Genomic DNA, 20,261 nt, shown 5'->3' with positions numbered 1-20,261 from the left:
CTGGGGAGCCCGCGGGAGTTCCCGCAGGGCTCCCTAGGCTGCGGACAGCAGCCTGCCGCCCAGCGCGCCCTGAAGCAGAGCGCCCCGCGCGCCGGGCAGACATCCGCAGCCTGGGGAGTCCTGTGGGAGTTCCCGCAGGGCTCCCTAGGCTGCGGATAGCAGCCTGCTGCACAGAGCGCGCTGAAGCAGAGCGCCCCGCGCTTCTGGCAGGCATTGGCCAGCCCCACAAGCTTGGGGGACAACGGGGAGGCGCAGCGCCGCCATCCCGCTGTTCCCCGGCCTGGTTTTTCCTTTATCCCCCCCCCCCCCCCAAAAAACTAGGTGCGTCCTATGGGACGGAGCGTCCTATGGGACGAAAAATACGGCAAGTCCTAAATCCAATGAAATTAATGGACCTAAGTTAGTCATGCCCATTAAATTTAATGGATTTACTTGGAGTAGAACTAACATTGGATAGAAGATTATATGTATCTCACCCAATGGCAGGAAACAGGATTCACCCTGTGTGATTCAGTCACAGATGCAGCCTTTGATGGTGAGATGAAGGCCAAGGCACCTGTCCTATTCAGTTTCCTTTCCTAGTACAACGAACCTAATTAAGTTGCCACCAAACAGCTGTAATGCAATCTTGCAAGCAGATAATTACTTTGGCAAAATCTGGAGCCACTGCCAGCACCTGGACTCCTGTTCAGAACTTCCCATTATAAATTTTCCGTTCCTTTTAAATTGGTGCACTGTGCAAAAAGTTGTTCCTTTTTGTTGAACTTTTCCTGCGTCTTCTAACAGCAGCACAAGACACAGAAATTAAACATAACAGGAGTTTCCCCTAGCATAGAGTGGTGGAAACATTTTTTCAGTCTAGTTTTATAAAACTGGAAGCCACTTCTTGTGTGATAGATAGCATCTTCAGTGTGTTCTGTTTGTCCTGTACATATTTTCTTTGGGGGGGGCAGGGGAGTTTACCTTGGAGATAAATAAGAACTAACTAGCTCAGAAAAAGACGTTAAGCGTTGGAGGATACTAGTAGCAGCTGCACAGTGCTGGTGTCTTGTTTCAGCTATTCATCCATTATGACCAGCCTTCCTCAATCTAGCCGGAGTTGATGGGAATGGTTGTCAAAAGCATCTGAAGGTCACTAGGTTGATTAAAGCTCCATTATGCACAGCAGCGACATACAAAAGCAGCCCACTCTATGTTGTAGCATATGTGTGTGTGTGTGTGTGTGTTTTTCTGCTGCATCGGGGGTCCAAAAAACCCAAGAGTTTTAATAACACACTAGCAATTCACCTAGTACCATAGCTCCGTACATTTCCAACATATACAGAATAGCAAAAGGAGATGCTGTGCTTTTAATAAATGTTCCCCTAATGAGCTCAACTGAAGAGTTTATTTAAGGATGTTGTTTTTGTTCCAGATTCTTCCAGGCGTCACATTTGTCACATCAGTTGCAGGCTAATGTCCTCTCTGCTTGATAAACCATCACTTGTGGATGTCATCATGCCAGCTGATCATAGTATCATGAGCTCATGGTGAGGCAGCTCAGGTTAATTTCCTCCCCACAGAAAAAGCAACAGTGATTTAAAATGCAGTTATTCATCGTGCTGAATTTTTAAATGGACAAGGCCGCCACAAGGTATTCAATAAATATGGCTCCATTGAAAGCTAATCTAATGTTGCACCTGCCAGATAAATAAGATGCCAGATCTTAAATTCAAAAGCAGTCGGCTTCCTTGCAGAATAGGATGCAAGGTTTAATGCTACATACTTCTCTCTAAATTTTGCTAAAACTGAGTGGATTCCCCAAGATGCAGTATTAGACTTTTGCGTCAAAAGCCACTCCCATGTATCCTTGAATTCAACTCCAGTGATGTTTGTAATAGCAGTCAACTGTGACAACCAAGCAAGCAAACTATACTTCATCCAAATAAGATTTGGCTAACAATTCTACTTCCAAAACACAATCCCAAATCTGATTGTATCCAACTAAGTTATACAGATGGCAACCATTTTGTGTGGTGGTTCCATTCCCAGCCCCCACACACATCGGCAGCGTACAAGCATGCCCCACCCCATTACACCCTACCCACGTTCTGCCCTCTTCTGGGGCCAAAAGGACCTGGGGTCACCATCTGTACTCAGAAAAGACCCATAGAAATTTACGGACTTAAGTTAGCCATGCCTATTAATTTCAATGGGTCTACACCAGTATTTCCCAAACTTGGGTCTCCAGCTGTTTTGGGACTACAACTCCCATCATCCCTAGCTAGCAAGACCAGTGGTCAGGGATGGTGAGAACTTGTAGTTCAAAAAGAGCTGGAGACAAAAAATAGGGAAACAATGGTCTACACTGATTTAACATTTAATACAACTGTATTGCATTATCATGTTTTAAATAGAGGTACCGTATTTTTCGCCCCATAGGACGCACCTAGTTTTTTGGGTGGGAAATAAAGGGAAAAAAAATTATTTCCCCCCCAGGTGCTCTGCGCTAATCCCGAAGCTTGGGGCGTGCGGAGCTCAGCGCGCCCCAAGCTTCTGGCTGCTGGCAAGGTCTCCGCTAGCCGTGGGAGAGCCGCGCGGCTCTCCCACGGCTAGCAGAGCGCTGCGCTAATCCTGAAGCTTGGGGCGTGCGGAGCTCAGCGCGCCCCAAGCTTCTGGGTGCCGGCAAGGTCTCCGCTAGCCTTGGGAAAGCCGTGCAACTTCACGCGGCTCTCCCAAGGCTAGCGGAGCGCTGCGCTAATCCCGAAGCTTGGGGCGTGCGGAGCTCAGTGCGTCCCAAGCTTCTGGGTGCAGGCAAGCTCTCCGCTAGCCCTGGGAGAGCTGGGTCTCCCACGGCTAGCGGATAGCTTCCTGAAGCCTGGAGAGCGAGAGGGGTCGGTGCGCAACGACCCCTCTCGCTCTCCAGGCTTCAGCGAAAGCCTGCATTCGCCCCATAGGACGCACACACATTTCCCCTTCATTTTTGGAGGGGAAAAATTGCGTCCTATAGGGCGAAAAATACGGTAATAGGAGTTTAACATTATCCAAAGAATGTATTCAAAACAGTGACAGGAGGAGTGCTTATTCTTACCACCACAGCATGGATAATTAATGTAAAGTTTTTATGATGCATTTTATGCCAGTAGCAAGGCTGTATAAAATTAGAAGATATTAACAGCCAAGTAGGTAAGTGGATAGGTTAGGATGTCCTTGGTAGTCTTTCAACATATTGTGCTTTCTTCTGTTACAGTTTAGTAAATGAATCTCTTTTAGGCTTTTATGAATGCAGGATATATTAATTTAATATTGGAGGTACCCCACCCCCCCCAGTGCCACTAGTGAGAAACTTTTTAAGGCTGGTCATATACATTTGGCTTGATTGGGCACAGGTTTTACAGGTCTGAATGATTCATTACAGATACACTTGACAATTTTTTTTAAAAAAAATCACAGAACTTGGCATATTCCATATCTATCTATTACACATTGACGATTGCAGTTTTGTGGATATTTGCAATATTTCATGTTGCCATGGTCACAGCACATAGGTCTCTATTCGCCAGGCACAAGTAGTGAACAGGATCCAATGACCCAAAGACAGTTATGAGCTGCAGTTCTCCAGAACCTTTAATTCAGAGCTATTATTAAGAAAGAACAAGGTGCTGAATACAGTGAAAGGACACTACAGTCAGCAAACATAGCCTTGCCCTGTTGGGAATAGATGTATCCACTGGTATATTGACCTTAGTGAAAGCAGCCTTGCATGGGCAGCCAGAAACACCACCTCCGGCAGATAACATTACCTCTCCCGCAATGCTTTTCAAGTCACGTCAGTTTATCATCGAGTGTAGGGATGGAAACAAAACTGTCACAGGTGTATGATCCAGGTATTAAGTGCTGGTTTCAGTGCGTCCAACAAATGAGCAACTGAACTCCAGATAGGACCTAGGTTGCAATGCTAAACATACTGAAATGGGAGCAAGTCCCGCTGGACCCAGCAAGACTTCTCATACATCGAAGAGTTGCTCATGTTCTCTTGATGATGTGCATAAAGCCCAGTTTGATTTATATCCATAAAATACATCACATGTACAGTTATTGAGATGAGCAGACTTTCAGAGAGTAGATGGCTACATTGCACCTCATGACAATAACATTTAAATTATATGTGTGTGTATGCAAAACATTTTATTTAATATCTAGCATTCAGTTTTCATTTGTCACAAGGTAGTCATTTTAATGGCACTTCGAGAAAGAAGAGTTTGCCTCATAAGCTACACACGCTGAAACTTGATTTCAAAAAAGGCAAAAAAAAATTCTGGGAACAAATTAGAACCAAGTCATTTAAAGCCAATAACATATTTGCCTTAGGTTTCACTTCTTATTGTTCACATGGCTTATTCTGGTCAAGTCAAGTATCTCTAGGACTTCAGCTGTTTTATGCACAGAAATCTGATAAGCATATACGTACATGAAATAAGTATAAGGATACCCTTTAACATTTATCCCTCTAGCATTCTATTTCCAGTGGGCAGCCTGATGATTTTGAGTGCTCACAAGCAGGGCATGAAAATGATAGCCTTTTCTCCATCATAAGAGCAATATTCCTCCTCCATACACCGAGTTCCAATTTAGTTACCATGGATAAGCACACGAGAAGCACACTCCATGAATGTTTTCCTCAGCAGAGAGATTCTGCCACTGAAATGCCTCAAGGGTTTGAAAACATTTTTCACAGTTACATGTGAAACATGCAAACAAGAGAACCATTTTGATTGCAACTATTTAGATACAGAGAGCAGCAAATCAACTCCATCTAAAGAACTCTAGGCAGCATGTTGCTCCTATTCACCAACTATGCCTGTGTTGATGAATCGGTGTCTAGGTAGGTTCTATGGCACAGTGACATCTAGGCCATACTGCACCAAGCACCACATGTATTAGGCAGTTTCTACTCATTTTTCTTTCTGCTCAATCATGTACTCATAGAAGAACCAGGCAACCATGCCTTAAAAGGCAAGGTTTACCGCGCCTGGGCCGGTTCACTCCAGTGGAGATCCCTCTGTGGGCCGGATTGCATGTGCGACTGCGATTTCCAGTGTCTGCACCTGCGCAGACGTGATTTCTGGCGTCTGCAGACGTGATTTCCAGTGCCTTGGAAGCGAGTCCTCGGTGGTGCCTTGCTGAGCGGGCGGCTCAGTTCGGGGGTGGCTCATGGGCCGGTTAAACATGGGCCGCTTGTGGCCCATGGGCCTTAGGTCGCCGGACCCTGCCTTAAAATGTGAGAAAAGATTCATGTCTTGACCAAGACATAGAAAGGTCCAGATGTTGCAGACGAGGTTGCTGAATTCACATACAAGCTGGAGAGCAGTTATGGATGACACCCTAGCAACACATGTTCAAGGATCAGAGGAATGACCCAATGCAAGCAGCTACCATGTCCAATTTGTAGTTGGGGGCATTTTTCCACGTGCAGATATTGATTCGTATTTGAAGAGTTTGCTGTTTGACCCAGTTTTCCTAGAGTTCTGTCATCAATTTAGGCATAATGATCAAGGGTACAGAGGTTCCCTCTGTGCCTAATAGCAAGGTGGGCATCTTTAAACATTGAGGAAAATAGTAGTACGCAGCCCTTTGTGAAGCTTTGACTTGTTTTACACACAGTGGCTGAAGAAACCAAACAGACCCCATTTCTGTTTTGTTTCAAAACCATGGCAGTCGTAAAATAATTACACATTTTTATGAAGCAGTATTTCAATGGGTTTTTATTATTATTAAACCTCTCTCCTCTTGCAGTTTTCTCATGTTATTCGTCATTAAAAATAAATGATTCTTCAAAGCCCAAGGGGAGTGGAAATCTTCCATGGTTGCCGGAAGAGAAATTGTAACAATGATTTATTAGCAGCCAACTTTTTCTGAAGTTATTAGAATGCATTGTAGTCTACAGGATTAAAAAGAAGAAGAAAAAAGAATAGTGTGGTTTCACCATTTAAAAAATAAAGTACCTATAAAAATGTAAATGAAATTTGGGTACAGTATATAGAACCAAGTGATTCTGAAGTACATGGTTGTTTGCATGACCAGGCTTAGCTTTCACTATAATGATTTTTACATCCCCCGCTCCCAAATCTAGCAGTGGATATCCTTATAGGCAGCTGGTGGAGATCTCCAGGTGTGCAATGCAACACTCATCTTGTTCCCCAATGAGTGCAATGGATCTAACAGATATATATGAGAATACACACCACCATCTTGAGGCCACTTGCCACACACTAGAGCTAATTTACTCTGCTTGCTGTGATGAAATAAAAGGACAAGTCATTGCCCACCAGTACTTCACACGTTACTGCATTAATATAACATAGATCTTAAATTGCCACTGTAAGATTATTCAAGTTTGTATACGGCGGGGTCCTTCCTGGACTGCAGGCACTTCAGATTGCAGGCAGAGCATTCAAACATGTGATTCACCCGGATCCTACAATTTGAAGCTATCTATTTAGGAATGGTTGTGCTGTCATGTGTTATTCCTGCAGGTTTAAAATCTGTTTCAAGTTTCTGTACTTTCTGAGCATGTAGAAAGTGTAGCAATAGGTAGACCATCCAATCTTGCCATTTTAATTGGATTCTTGCCTCTTATTGCTCTGTTGTTATTTTTCTTGGGGGGGGAATGTAGACTTTGGGCCAACCAGTTGGCTCATCTTTGGCTAGGCTGCGACATAAATCTCCTAAAGACCCACACTTTGCAAGAGAGATCTACCCATCTGAGAAATTTCTGGTCCTTTCATATCCTAGACTAAAATAAAAATAATTGCGCCGGCCCTTCCTCAAACATGTTTGAGAAAATGAAGAAGAAAATAATAAAAATAATTGCAAGGATGCCCTAAAAGTCTTACTCATACATTGAAAACCTCTCACCAGAAGAGGGCAAGCAAAAAGTAATACACCTCTTCCCCTCCCAATCTAATGCATTCCAGTAGTGCCAAAATCCAGAAATGAAAAAGTTTAAAATAATTATTCAAAGATCTAGGTTTTCCCAATCCCGTTACATTTCTATGACCATTTTTTTTTTATTGGCAGTACACAGGGACATGTTTTTTTTCAGCTGAGTTGTAGGACTGAAGACTCTTCCCTTCCCACCCCCACCCCCTTTTAACCATTTAAACCATAGGCAATTAAGGCAAAAGCATGAGATACCACTTTCAAAAGATCTGGTAGCACAAATCTCTTAATCATTCCATCCGTAAACACTATGGCTGGATCCTGGGACAGGAGCTTCATTTGCGAGGTTGGTGGATGTGTTGGTTGACATGTTGTGCGGGAGGATGCTTTTCCACAGAGGGATGCGGTTTCTGATGAGCCACCTGGGCTGCAGCTGGAGGGAAGTCTTTATCACCCTGATTAAAAAAACAAACACATCAGAATGAAAAGAAAAAGAAAAAGAGAGAACACCTGTCTCATCTGCAAGTTGTGTGTGTGTTTGCTCCAGCCTGACATGCCATAATGTCAGAGATTCTTACAAACTGTTTCTTGGGCTACAGAATATGAGCTTGTGGTTCGTATCAGCTTGCCCATTTCACAATATAAACATTTTCCTGTTGTTGAAATGACCATGGTGTATACAAACTGTAGCTGACCAGATCAGTTAAAATGAGCTGCTCTACAGGAATCTAGGAAATTGGCTTAAAATGCAGGTTTTGCACATTTTACTACTTATGAAACACATGGCTGCATAACGTGGCAAGCTGATGTGTGTGAATTTGCAATATCACAACGAGAGCTTCCTGGTAGCTGTATACTGCTGTCCACCAAGTGTGGGAAGACGGTGGCAAAGTCTCCCCATGGTATCCATTTTGTGACTGGTGCCCATAATCTTTCTCTAAATTCAAAATGTACATGCTATTCTGCACTATAAAGTGGACAGCCGCTAGCCCTTTTCTGACACACAAACACAGAGTTAAATGATGCACTTCATGCAGGAGCAATTCGGGCACCTTATTTTTCGCTCCATAAGACGCACCTAGTTTTTAAAGGGGGGGAAGCAAGAAAAACTATATTCTGCACAGAGCGTATAAGCGGCTCTCGCTTTTCTTGCTTTAAACCCTCCCGTCCCTCCTCCCACTTCGCTGAGAAGCCAGCAGAGCAAGCTGCGCAGCTCTCGCTGAAGCCAGCAGAGCAAGAGCGATAGCTGCGCAGCGGCTCTTGTTCTGCTGGCTTCCCAGCAAAGCGGGAGGAGGGACGAAAGGGAGCCCTTACAAGGGAGCGCTGAGCAGAGCCTGGCACCGGGTCTTGCTGGCTTTTCCGGGAGGCGTGGGAAGGGAAAGAGGGCAGCCAGTCAGTCCCTTCTCCCACCTCAGGGAAAAGCCCCCAAGAGCCGCCACACGCTCCGCACGGCTCTTTAAAAGGAGCGCTGAGCAGAGCCTCCCGCCTGCATTTGCTCCATAAGACACACACACATTTCCCCTTACTTTTTAGGAGGGAAAAAGTGCGTCTTATGGAGCGAAAAATACGGTAATTTCTCCAATCCTTTTCCTTTTTGGGCTTTGTCTATCAGACTATGTGCTTGTGGTCAGCAGCTGTCTTATCTTTCAATCTTTGTACGGCACTTAATATATTAGGGACTTCATGTGTGAATGATGACATAAATTAAAAATGAGAATAGGAGACATTAGATCTAAACCAAAAGGAAGTTGAAATTCACAAGAAACTGGCAAAGCTTCGCTTGATTTTAAAACAGTTGAAAATTAACAAAGATGGAAACTCACCCTTGCAATGACTCCAGAAATGAACACAGTTGGTTTAGGTGGACTGGAAAATTAAAGAGGAATATTTAGCTATATAACTGAACAGTGCCATTTGATACAGCCAGAGGGCAAAAAGCCACAACAGATAATTCCAAAGACTTTATTACTCAGACTTTATAATCAGTTCAAACGAGCACAGCCAGACACACTCTTGGAAACCAACATTCTCATAGCAATCTCCATGAATTATCTATTCAGCCCATCCTTGCTGTACTAGTTAATGTACCAGAGGTGCAAACATGGCTGAGTTTGGAAGATTTATTCTTAGATGTTCCAGATTCAAAATTAAATAACGCAGTGAGAATAAAAATGGAACCCCAAATAAGCGATATGACAAGGCAGCAACAGGTCCTTTAGTCTACGTTCTCTGGGGTTCAAGTCATCCTCATCTTTTCTTTGCTTGGTACAATGGATGGTGGAGAGCTGTGGCTGGGTGGAAGGAACTAGGACTACCTTATCATCTGCTTTAGTGGGAGTTTAAAATGTGCTGTGGCCAGAATGCAAAGTGGTAATCCAGCTGGGTCAAGTTTTAGTAGTACAGTAAACATAAGGCAAATAATATTAAATCAGCCTTTAAGGCTAACACTACAGCATCAAAATCCAGGAAACCTAGCTATGACATTTCTGAGGAGGATGTTTGATTTACAAACTTTTCAAATTTGTGTTAAGCACTTAAACACACGACAGTAAGAAAAAACGAATAGCAAACAACGTGTTAATAAAACATGAAATCTAGTTTCTGCATAGTATTTGCTTGCCATGACATTTGTTTGCCATGGCAAATCTGAATTTGAATGATTTCCTCACATATTCTCCCTATGACCTTTCAATTTTCACTGTTCTCCGTCGAACCATGAAATTTTGGAGCAGCATTTTTTTGAGAAGCACTTGCAGCAACCGGATTTATCCACCAGCGCTGCTCAAAGAAGATGTTTGTAATGAAGCCCCTTGGGTCAAAGAAGTATGGGCTGGTTCTCTCTGAGACAACTTAGGAGACTTCCACGTGAAAGCCGTTTCAATCTAAGGGCAACCTCTCAGGAAAAGGAGGCAAAAAACCCCACCAAGAGCACATGATTCTACCTCGAGTTGGCTCAGCTGGAAAAAACAAAGCTGGAAAAAGCCATCTCTGACAACCAACTGGTGCCCTCCTTTGTGGTCATGAAGGTGTTTTTGAGTCAGTGGGTGCCTCTGCTAATGGAAGAGGACAAGTGACTTTTCCGAATCCCTTTGCTGCCTCAAAAAATCAGCTCCAGAGAGTGGAGGAACCTCCACATCAGAGTGGAAGTTGGCAAGAGGAGCTTGCAGACAGAACGGCAGATTGACCAAAATAAATAAATAAATCACCTGCCCTTCTATTAGTGGTAAAGGTAAATGGACCCCTTCCGTTAGGTCCAGTTGTGACCGACTCTGGGGTTGCGGCGCTCATCTCGCTTTATTGGCCAAGGGAGCCGGCATACAGTTTCCGGGTCATGTGGCAAGCATGACTAAGCCGCTTCTGGCGAACCAGAGCAGCGCACAGAAACGCCGCTTACCTTACCGCCGGAGCGGTACCTATTTCTCTACTTGCACTTTGAGGTGCTTTCGAACTGCTAGGTGGGAAGGAGCACGGACTGAGCAACGGGAGCTCACCCCGTCGCGGGGATTCGAACCGCCGACCTTCTGATCGGCAAGTCCTAGGCTCTGTGATTTAACCCACAGCGCCACCCGCATCCCTTTTATTAGTGGAGACACTGCTAAATCAAAAGCTCTACCATAAGTGCAAGGTCACCAATTGGATTCCACTCCCTGATATAATTTACTTCCCATGTGTCAGAGCCAGGCTGGGGCCATGACTGATTGGACCTGCATACAGGCCTGGAATGTGTGTCTCCAAGCAAGTGTCTGAGATGAATTACTGGAAGTGAAGGCTAGATGACGCTTGCTTGCTCTGTTCAATAATTTTTTGGGGGGTGGGTGGGTGGGACAGGTGACTAGTATTTATACCAGGCCTAGTCATTTCATAGCCTTCATATTGTCATAGGGGCCAATATTGCACATCTGTATTTCCTGAAGAAATCAGAGTCTGATTTCTGGTGCAAGACACCAATTCCCTGATTTTATGACATGTACAGCATCCTGACATCAGCAACACTGCCATCTCTCCACAAATAGCTGCTAAAAATAGAAAGGGATAGAGAAATCCTGACAGCAGTCTCCCCTCCTCCTTCTCCAATCCTCCAGAGAAATGGAAAGGAGGAGGAAACAGAGTTTCATTCTTTCAATTGCTTTGCATTCTGCTGGTGTTTCACGCATAGTGTAACCTACATTTCTAGTATTTTGTAAGCTATAAATGGCTGCTTTGAGGATATATTTAATCTGATGAAAACCAGTTTGACAGATGTTGTTTTGAAGATACAGCATACCATACCTTTCTCTCTAGGCTTTCGTAAATAAATTTTAAAAAGGACTGCCTCCTTTAATGTAGGGAACGCTTGTTTTTAACAAATGCATTTAGCGAATATAAATAGATGCAATTTAAAAATAATAATGAAAACGAAGAAGTGCCAGTATAAAACCTAAACTTTCAGAGAGAATATTCTCATTTCAAAATATCATAACATATGGGAAGAAATCCAACACCTGCTTATGATGAAATGTTTGAAGCACTCGGTGCTTCTATTAAGAAATGCACCTGCTGAACATCAATATCTTCAAGGAGTTCATTTATTCTTAATCCTATAATATGGAATTCTAATATTTCATAATACTAAAGCTTAAACAAGGCAGATATTGACATTGCGGAGAACTCACACAGAAGACTGATTAGTTGAAAAGGCCACTAAACCAGTGAAATGAGATATGAGGAATACTAAAAAGTGTTTTTGCCTTCATCATGTAAGATTTGAGGTCTTTAGTTTCATTATTATTCATTATTATTGTTACAGCGCTTCCATCTCACTTTATAAAGTACTCGCACACCACTCTGAAGTCTGTTCAAAGTAATTCACATACATCATTGCAGTAATCTTTACAGCAACTATACGGTAAAGGTAAAGGTACCCCTGACAATTATGTCCAGTCGCGACCGGCTCTGTGGTGGCAGCGCTCATCTCACTTTAAAGGCCGAGGGAGCCGGCGTATGTCCGCTTCCGCAGACAGTTTTTCTGGGTCATGTGGCCAGCATGACTAAGCCGCTTCTGGTGAAACCAGAGCAGCGCACGGAAACACCGTTTACCTTCCCGCTGGAGCTGTACCTATTTATCTACTTGTACTGGTGTGCTTTCAAACTGCTAGGTTGGCAGGAGCTGGGATCGAACAATGGGAACTCACCCCGTCGCGGGGATTCGAAGCACCGACCTTTTGATCGGCAAGCCCAAGCGGCACAGTGGTTTAACCCACAGCGCCACCCTCGTCCCCAACTATACGGTAGGCCAGTATTATGTGCTTCTATATTCTCTCTATATGTGGCATTGTTATTTGGATGTGGAATGGGGTGTCTGGAAATGCTATGTCCCAAAATAAGCAAGAGTGTGGGTTCACAGATCTCCATGGAATTCAGGGAAGAAGGACAAAATAGTTAATTATTATTTTTTAAAAAATAGTATGTGCAAATTACTTAGGGAAATAACTCATTGCTCATACCTTTGTGGAAAACAGATAGTGGCTCAGATGAAACTTTAAGTGTAAAAATACTTTTAAAAAGAGAGTTCAAAAAGCACAGGGGAACTGTCAACTATTTTTTGTTTTAAAAATATGGATTTCCCCTGACCTGAGGGAATGTAATAAAAACCATCTACTTGCTTTGATAAATCTGTAAGCAGGCACCAATCCTATAGGGTCCAAAGAGTGACACTAGCAGGGGGTTTCTTCAGCTCAACCTTCATTCTATTGTTTTCAATATTTCACCTGATCAACGCGACTTTTCTAACGAGTGGTCCTGAAGGTAAAACAGGTTTGAAATGCTTTGCTGCCACGTGCTGATAATTTGCTTCTCACATATCGAATTCGTCGCTAGCGGATCGGCACAGAATCAAAGCATTCTAAAACACTTCACAAGAGGGAAGGTTTTTGTGCGAGGCTGAAAATGTGCAAGGATTTCCACTAGATGGCACTGTGGAGCCTCCGAACTTCGCAGAGAGGCAAACAAGCAAACTTAAAAAGATAAACTGATTCTTTCTCCCTCGTAATTTTAGAACACAGAGTTGCAAATAATCTACTTCTTTGCGATGGGGGGAGGAAAACGCACACTCGTACATACGTTTAATTCTTAAAGATGTCAATTGGAGAGTTCAATGAATCTCCAAGGAGCTCATGGTGATACACACAAGATTTCTCATCTTAAATTCACAACAGCCCTGAGAAGTAGCCTGGACCGAAGTCCCATTTATAGGTTCAAAGCATAGTTACGGACATAAAGCATAAAAGGACAGCAGAACTACCAATTCCACCGAGCAGAAAGTTATGAAAGGATTTTTCATGCAAGGTTCTTGACTGCAGGGAGAAGTCTATGTGGGTTTGCCACAACGTCGTTGTCCCCAAAATTTCCATCAGTATTTCCAGCTCAATGTGGAAATGCTGGGGTAGGTGGTTAAGGGCAGGGATGTTGGGACAGGACCGCCAGTTGCAGCCCAATACCCCTTCTGCATTTCATGGTCACACATGGTCTTTGAATGAAGGAACAGAGCTTCTGAGACTGGGTGAGTGGGCATTGGAATACAGTGGACCCTTGGGTTATGTTACCTTTGGGTAAGGTAACTTTCGGGTTGCGAACGCAGCAAACTAGAAGTGTATACTTCTGGGTTTTGCCGCACGCACACGCGCAAAAGTGCTCTATTGCACCGTGCACATGCGCAGAAGCGGCGCCTCATGTTGCGGACTTACTGGGGAATGTAAGAAGCCCCGGAACGAATTAAATTCGTATCCGGAGGGTCCACTGTAATTCTTTTTTCCCCCTAGTACTGTACAAGTCTAACACTCCATGCATTATATTGCACAAGCTTTTATATTCACACAAATAAAGACGTAGCTATACAGAAACAGTCTCTCAACAATAACTATTTACAAACTGATTTTATAAAACTTATTAGAGTTATGTCTTTATGTGCTTTGCTCTAACTAAAAAAAAAAAATCAGTCATATGGAAATGAGTCATTGATCCATTTTTCTCAAGCCCACCTCTTAATTCGGATCCTGCGAGGACAATAACCAGACGGAATTTCCAGGTGTCAAGTAGCGATGAATTTTCCTTTTGTCCAGGGGGCACCAACCATTTTGGGCACACATCTCGAATCCTGCAAAAGTGCTATTGGTGCCAGTCACAAAATGGCTATAGTGAGATGTGTGGCACAACACAAAATGGCTGTCTCATTTAAATGAGAAGAATAATAGGACCAAAAAATGCTCTGGGCATCAACTGCCCCAGCAATGGTGGGGAAAGTACCAATATCAACCACAACCACTCACAAAGGGAAACTCTTTCTACGTCTCCTTTGTTCAGAATGGATGAATGCCGAATCCTGGCATGAAATGAATTGTGGGTGTGGCTTTGGGGTGGGGGTTCAACGTGGATAAACTGAACAAACAGTATCTGAGCAGGAAAACCTAGCAGTCTCTGATGAATTGTAGATTTCCTGCATGATGGAAAAGATAGTGGTAAACTGGCACCCATGGGTGCCATGTTGGAAATCTCTACTTTAGTCCCTTCTGTACTCCCATCTGACTGCTGTCACTGAAGATGGTGACAGCAGCCACGAAATTATAAGATGCCTGCTTCTTGGGAGAAAAGCAATGACAAACCTAGACAGCATCTTAAAAAGCAGAGACATCACCTTGCCAACAAAGGTCGGTATAGTTAAAGCTATGGTTTTCCCAGTAGTGATGTATGGAAGTGAGAGCTTGACCATAAAGAAGGCTGATCGCCGAAGAATTGATGCTTTTGAATTATGGTGCTGGAGGAGACTCTTGAGAGTCCCATGGACTGCAAGAAGATCAAACCTATCCATTCTTAAGGAAATCAGCCCTGAGGGCTCACTGGATGGACAGATCGTGAAGCTGAGACTCCAATACTTTGGCCACCTCATGAGAAGACTCCCTGGAAAAGACCCTGATATTGGGAAAGATGGAGGGCACAAGGAGAAGGGGACGACAGAGGACGAGATGGTTGGACAGTGTTCTCGAAGCTACCAGCATGAGTTTGACCAAACTGCGGGAGGCAGTGGAAGACAGGAGCGCCTGGCGTGCTCTGGTCCATGGGGTCACGAAGAGTCGGACATGACTAAACGACTAAACAACAACAACAACATACTCCCATCACCACAGTTTGATGGAAGGTAGCACACAGAGACAACATACTGCAATCTCTCCAATCACTGATCCTTGTCCTGGGCCAGTGGAGGGCAAAGGGGAGTGTGAGTGGTGGAGGATGGAAATGACACTAATTCTGTCCTTTACTGACTTTCCCAGCAAGACTACTGTAATGCATTATACATGGGGCTGCCCTTGAAGACCGCTCAAAAGCTTCAATTAGTGTAGAACCTGTCTTTTAGAATACTAGCTGCTTCTACAAAGCGGGGCCCAATTTTGAAAGAACTGCACAGACTTCCCATTTGCTTCCAAGCCTAATTTAAGGTGCTGTTACTTTTATTTATTTGGTCTCTATTTCCACAGAGTTCAAGACTCGGTAAGAACAAATATGCATGGCTGAACTACCTCTGAGAAACTGGTTCTGAGGACCATGTCATGTTTTAAAGTGTTTTCAGCTATGTATGTGAGGAACTAGTGAGTATACTCCTATGCTTAAAAAAATAAGATAATTTTTCAATTTTCAAGAGAAGCAAAATATGTTGGAGGCAAGGTCCCTGAGCTTCTAATAACTGTGGATTGATTCCACTTGCTTCTGGCTTTAAGTGATACAGACTACACAAATGCCCAAATCTTGCTGAAGCCTCCAAGAAGTTCTTCTTCTGTTCCAGCTCTCTCTCATTCATGATTTTATCTGCACCAGCAGAAGGAAGCAAATGCCCTCCTAAGAATTGAGCTGTTCTGTGGGCAACGGCTGAAAGAAAACAGCAGGAGTGAGGAAAATGTTTATAATTCCATGTCCCAAAGGGCCACTGTTTTTTGTTTGCTTTAAGTCACGTTAACTACCAGACCGCAATCCATCGCTGGGACAGTGCTTCTAAGCAGAAAGGCTCAGGCACTAGCTCTTAAAAACAGTAATTCATTTCTGCCAGATCAAAAGATCTGTGTTTACAAGGCATTTGTGAGGCACTATCTAAAGCTATAGGCTATCTCTCCTTTGCAAGAGGGTTTATTTATGAGGCATGTTAAGTTTCTTGATCGCAACTATATACCTACTGGTAATGCCCCCTATTAATATTATGCTAGCTATGTGTGTGCTTTGTAGGTATTGAATTTTTTCTTCCACGCACAGTTATTTTGCCAGTGTACAACTTCCCCCTATCAATGATTATTTACAACAACGGCTTTTCACATGCATGTAATTTTCCTGTGAAGAAGACAGAGGCAGGGATATAAGGCGTACTGCTTTAATTTTCAAATGAGGCATTACCTGCAAATGAAGGGCACTGTCAGGGCCAGACTATGGGTGGCTACACACGAATCTAGGCTCTGCCTCTCAAGATCAGTCAGTGAAGGTAGAAAAAGCTGTGGTCTCAATTGCTACAAGCAGCTGGTATTGCTCCACAAACTAGATAAAGGTAGAATGCCATGCCCCTAATACCTATAAAAAACCCCAGCCAGTTTGGGGGATTCTTGCTGTCTCCCACTTGCAGTGTTCGTTGCTGAACACACCTATATTTCTACTGTACCTGAAGATGGCGTCAAGGACACAGGGTCCACATTAGCTCAGGCTACAATTTTTAGGTCCCAGATTAAACCCAGAGTCCCTTTTCAGGAACCATGTTGCTTGCAAGAAGCTCAAAGATTCTCCATTCAATACCCACACTGGAACTTTTTGACAGCAAACATTCATTCCCCTTCTAAACACCAAGACACACTAAACCCAAACCTACCCATGCAAGTATTTGTATGCCTCAGCTCTCCTGGGTGATGAAAGAAACAGAAAACAGGCTCTTCCCCATCTACCTATAGCAGCACTAAGTAAAGGCTGTGAAGATTTATCTAAGGTAGCCTCATAGAATGAGGTAAGTTACTCTCTTCACTAACCAAGATACATCCCACATATAAACCACTTACAGATTTGCACACATACGCACCACCCAACATCGACAGTGGATCATGTCATGTCACCAGAAGTGAGCAAGTTGTCACACCGTGCTTCAAAGTTATTGTTGTACAAGACACCAGCTCAGAAACCACACTGCAGATAAACACCGTTTGCCCTCATCCATAATACTCAGTTTTCCATTATGCATGTAAGCAACTGAATAGAATAACAGTCATGAACATGCCCCCTCAACGCACCAACATCCCACCGAGTGATCTTCAAGAACAACTGAGGGGAAAAAACCACACCACTTTTATCACACCCTGATGAATGCGGATGATACACCCAGCAGCTGCAAGTTAGCTTGTGGGCATCATTGCACCCTGTGATCCATTGAGCCACCTCCATTACCAAATGAAAGGGAATAATTCATTTTCTGAATGAAAAGGGAAAGGAAGAATGTAGGATATGGTTCAGCCTTTCTGGGTCTGCACTACTTCAGAATGGGAATAGAAGCGAGGGGGGCAGAACAGAATTCAATGTTCTCTCAAGCTAATGAAAAAACTACCCTTGGTGTGTGCAAAAAAGGGCATGAGTACATGCTAAGTTTTCTGTGTGAGCAAGGAAAGGTTCTCACCACCCCAATCATCTTTCTGTACATGAGGACACAATGAAACATGTACATCACTTGCATTCCTAAGTGGTAGTCTTCAGGAATTGTGGTGGCATTCTCTTGCTGCAGATTTGCTCCATCCAGGGTGGATAAAAGTAAATGATTTTAATAATAATAATAATAATAATAATAATAATAATAATAATAATAATAATAATAATATAAAAAAATGGATTTTTAAAAAATTAAATCAGATTTTTTTATTTAAATCATTTTTTTAATTTAAATCAGATTTTTAAAATAAAATGCTTTTGAAGGGAAAATCTTTCTAAAAATAGCTTTCTATTTAAGTTGCATTATAGTCCAAAGGAAATAAGGATTTGTTTTAAGTTTTAAAGGTAAAGGGACCCCTGACCATTAGGTCCAGTCGTGACTGACATGTGTGCTAAAACTCTAAGTTTTTTTTTAAAAAACCCCGTTTAAACCACATCAGTTAACAAACACGGATTCATATGCTATAATGTTACTGTTTTAGTTAAATAAATTGTTTAAATTGTTATTAAGGAAATGATTATTTCTCTCCTTCCAATAAAGTACAGCAGAAAAGTTGTCCAAATATAAACAGTTAACTTATTAAAACTTCAAAATCAGTAATTTTTGATATAACTGTAAAAACTACTCTGAAAATTTATTATTCCAAAAATGAAACCTTCATCTGGTTGTAAATATTAAGATTATACCAGCAAGAATTGGTCTTTCTGTAAAAAAAAAAGATTGAAATCAAGTCTTACTGACTAGTGATTTAAATCAAATCCACCCTGGCTCCACCTACATTTTACACCCTTTAATTAGGCCAGTAGAGAGATGAAATTGTGAAGGACCAAAGAAGTGCTTCCTTCTTCTGGGCATTGTGCCATTTGATGACCTTTCTCCATTTTTCACCCTTTAAACAGTTTCCCTCTAATCCCAAACCAGATTTAATCTATACTGCGTTTCTACAACAACCCCTTTTGCTTCTATACCCAAAATGACAAGCGTACATGAACACGACTATAACCAAAAGCAATTTGTTGTTGTTGTTTAGTCGTTTAGTCGACTCTTTGTGACCCCATGGACCAGAGCACGCCAGGCACCTCTGTCCTCCACTACCTCCCGCAGTTTGGTCAAACTCATGCTGGTAACCTCGAAAACACTATCCAACCATCTCGTCCTCTGTCGCCCCCTTCTCCTTGTGCCCTCCATCTTTCCCAGCATCAGTGTCTTCTCCAGGGAGTCTTCTCTTCTCATGAGGTGGCCAAAGTACTGGAGCCTCAGCTTCACGATCTGTCCTTCCAGTGAGCACTCAGGGCTGATTTCCTTAAGAATGGATGTGTTTGATATTCTTGCAGTCCATGGGACTCTCAAGAGTCTTCTCCAGCACCATAATTCAAAAGCATCAATTCTTTGGCGATCAGCCTTCTTGATGGTCCAGCTCTCACTTCCATACATCACTACTGGGAAAACCATGGCTTTAACTATACGGACCTTTGTTGTCAAGGTGACGTCTCTACTTCTCAAGATGCTATCTAGGCCTGTCATTGCCCAAAAGCAATACACACACACTTAAAACCTGGTGCCCCTTCCCAGATGTTTTGGACTACATGAGGCCCTGCCAGCACAACTATGATGGCCGCCATTGATTGTAGTCCAAAAGCAGCTGGAATTCCATTGCCTTCTGGCTAACCTAGTCCAGCATCCCGTTTTGTACAGCATCCAACCAGATGCCTCCAGGAAGGCCACAAACAAGACACCTGGTATCATTTAGAAGCACACCAGTGAGATTCTATCAGTGGTGGCCAAACTTGGCCCTCCAGCTGCTTTGGGACTACAATTCCCATCATCCCTAACCACTGGTCCTGTTATGTGATGGGATTTGTAGTCCCAAAACAGCTGGAGGGCCGAGTTTGGCCACCACTGGATTACATCCAAAACATTACAGAATTACCTAGTTAAAATAATGAAGCACGGAAAATGGATTTCAGTTTTTTAGACCGAAGACAGAAGTCTCTGGGGTGGGGGGAAAGAGTACATTGGTCTTAATTTCATTCACAGGGTGGGGGTGGGGGGAAATCAGACACGCCATCTGCCACGTTACGCAGATTACATGAAGATTAGTGTTGCTCAAAAACACACACTTTCAGCTCCTGTTTCCAAAGCAGCATGCCGTTTGGCATTACATAAATGGCTGACAACAGCAATAATCTGCAGAGAGCCATCCAACCAGCTGAGTGGCATCTTAGCTTAACGTCTTACTGCCACCAAGTTATGTAAATGTGTCCATTATTTTAATTCTAGAATGTGTCTGAGCAAAGCAAGCACCCAGTGCTCCTACTTTCTCAATGCACTCCAGTGGGCTCTGTTAGCATGGGGGTGGGGTGGGAAGAAGAAGAATGACTGTTAATACCTTGCCTTCATGCTTTGGAACAATTTTTAAGGGCATGCCAGTAAAAAGGAAAGGACCCCTGGACGGTTAAGTCCAGTCAAAGGCAACTATGAGGTTGGCGCAACGGAACACCATGACGGAAACCAGAGCTCATGGAAATGCCGTTTACCTTCCCACCGGAGCAGTACCTATTTATCTACTTGCACTGGTGTGCTTTCGAACTGCTAGATTGGCAGGAGCAGGGACCGAGCAACAGGAGCTCACCCCATCGCGGGG

The 20,261-nt window shown here is 43.2% G+C and overlaps 1 protein-coding gene across 1 annotated transcript in view; it reads right to left on the bottom strand.

Annotated features, from left to right (window-relative positions):
• Positions 1-6,642: 6,642 nt before the first annotated feature.
• The window catches only part of DAP (death associated protein), a 35,119-nt gene continuing 21,500 nt past the window's right edge, over positions 6,643-20,261 (bottom strand). The window contains exons 3-4 of the mRNA XM_053397165.1: positions 8,745-8,787; positions 6,643-7,376 (exon numbers count right to left, since the gene is read on the bottom strand). Of these exons, the coding sequence (XP_053253140.1) occupies positions 7,257-7,376; positions 8,745-8,787 (163 nt within the window). The 3' untranslated portion in view covers positions 6,643-7,256. The remainder of the gene's footprint in view (positions 7,377-8,744; positions 8,788-20,261) is intronic.

This window comes from Podarcis raffonei, chromosome 7 (genome assembly GCF_027172205.1).
Source record: "Podarcis raffonei isolate rPodRaf1 chromosome 7, rPodRaf1.pri, whole genome shotgun sequence".
NCBI classification, from domain to species: domain Eukaryota; kingdom Metazoa; phylum Chordata; class Lepidosauria; order Squamata; family Lacertidae; genus Podarcis; species Podarcis raffonei.
This window is presented reverse-complemented; position numbering and strand designations above follow the sequence as displayed.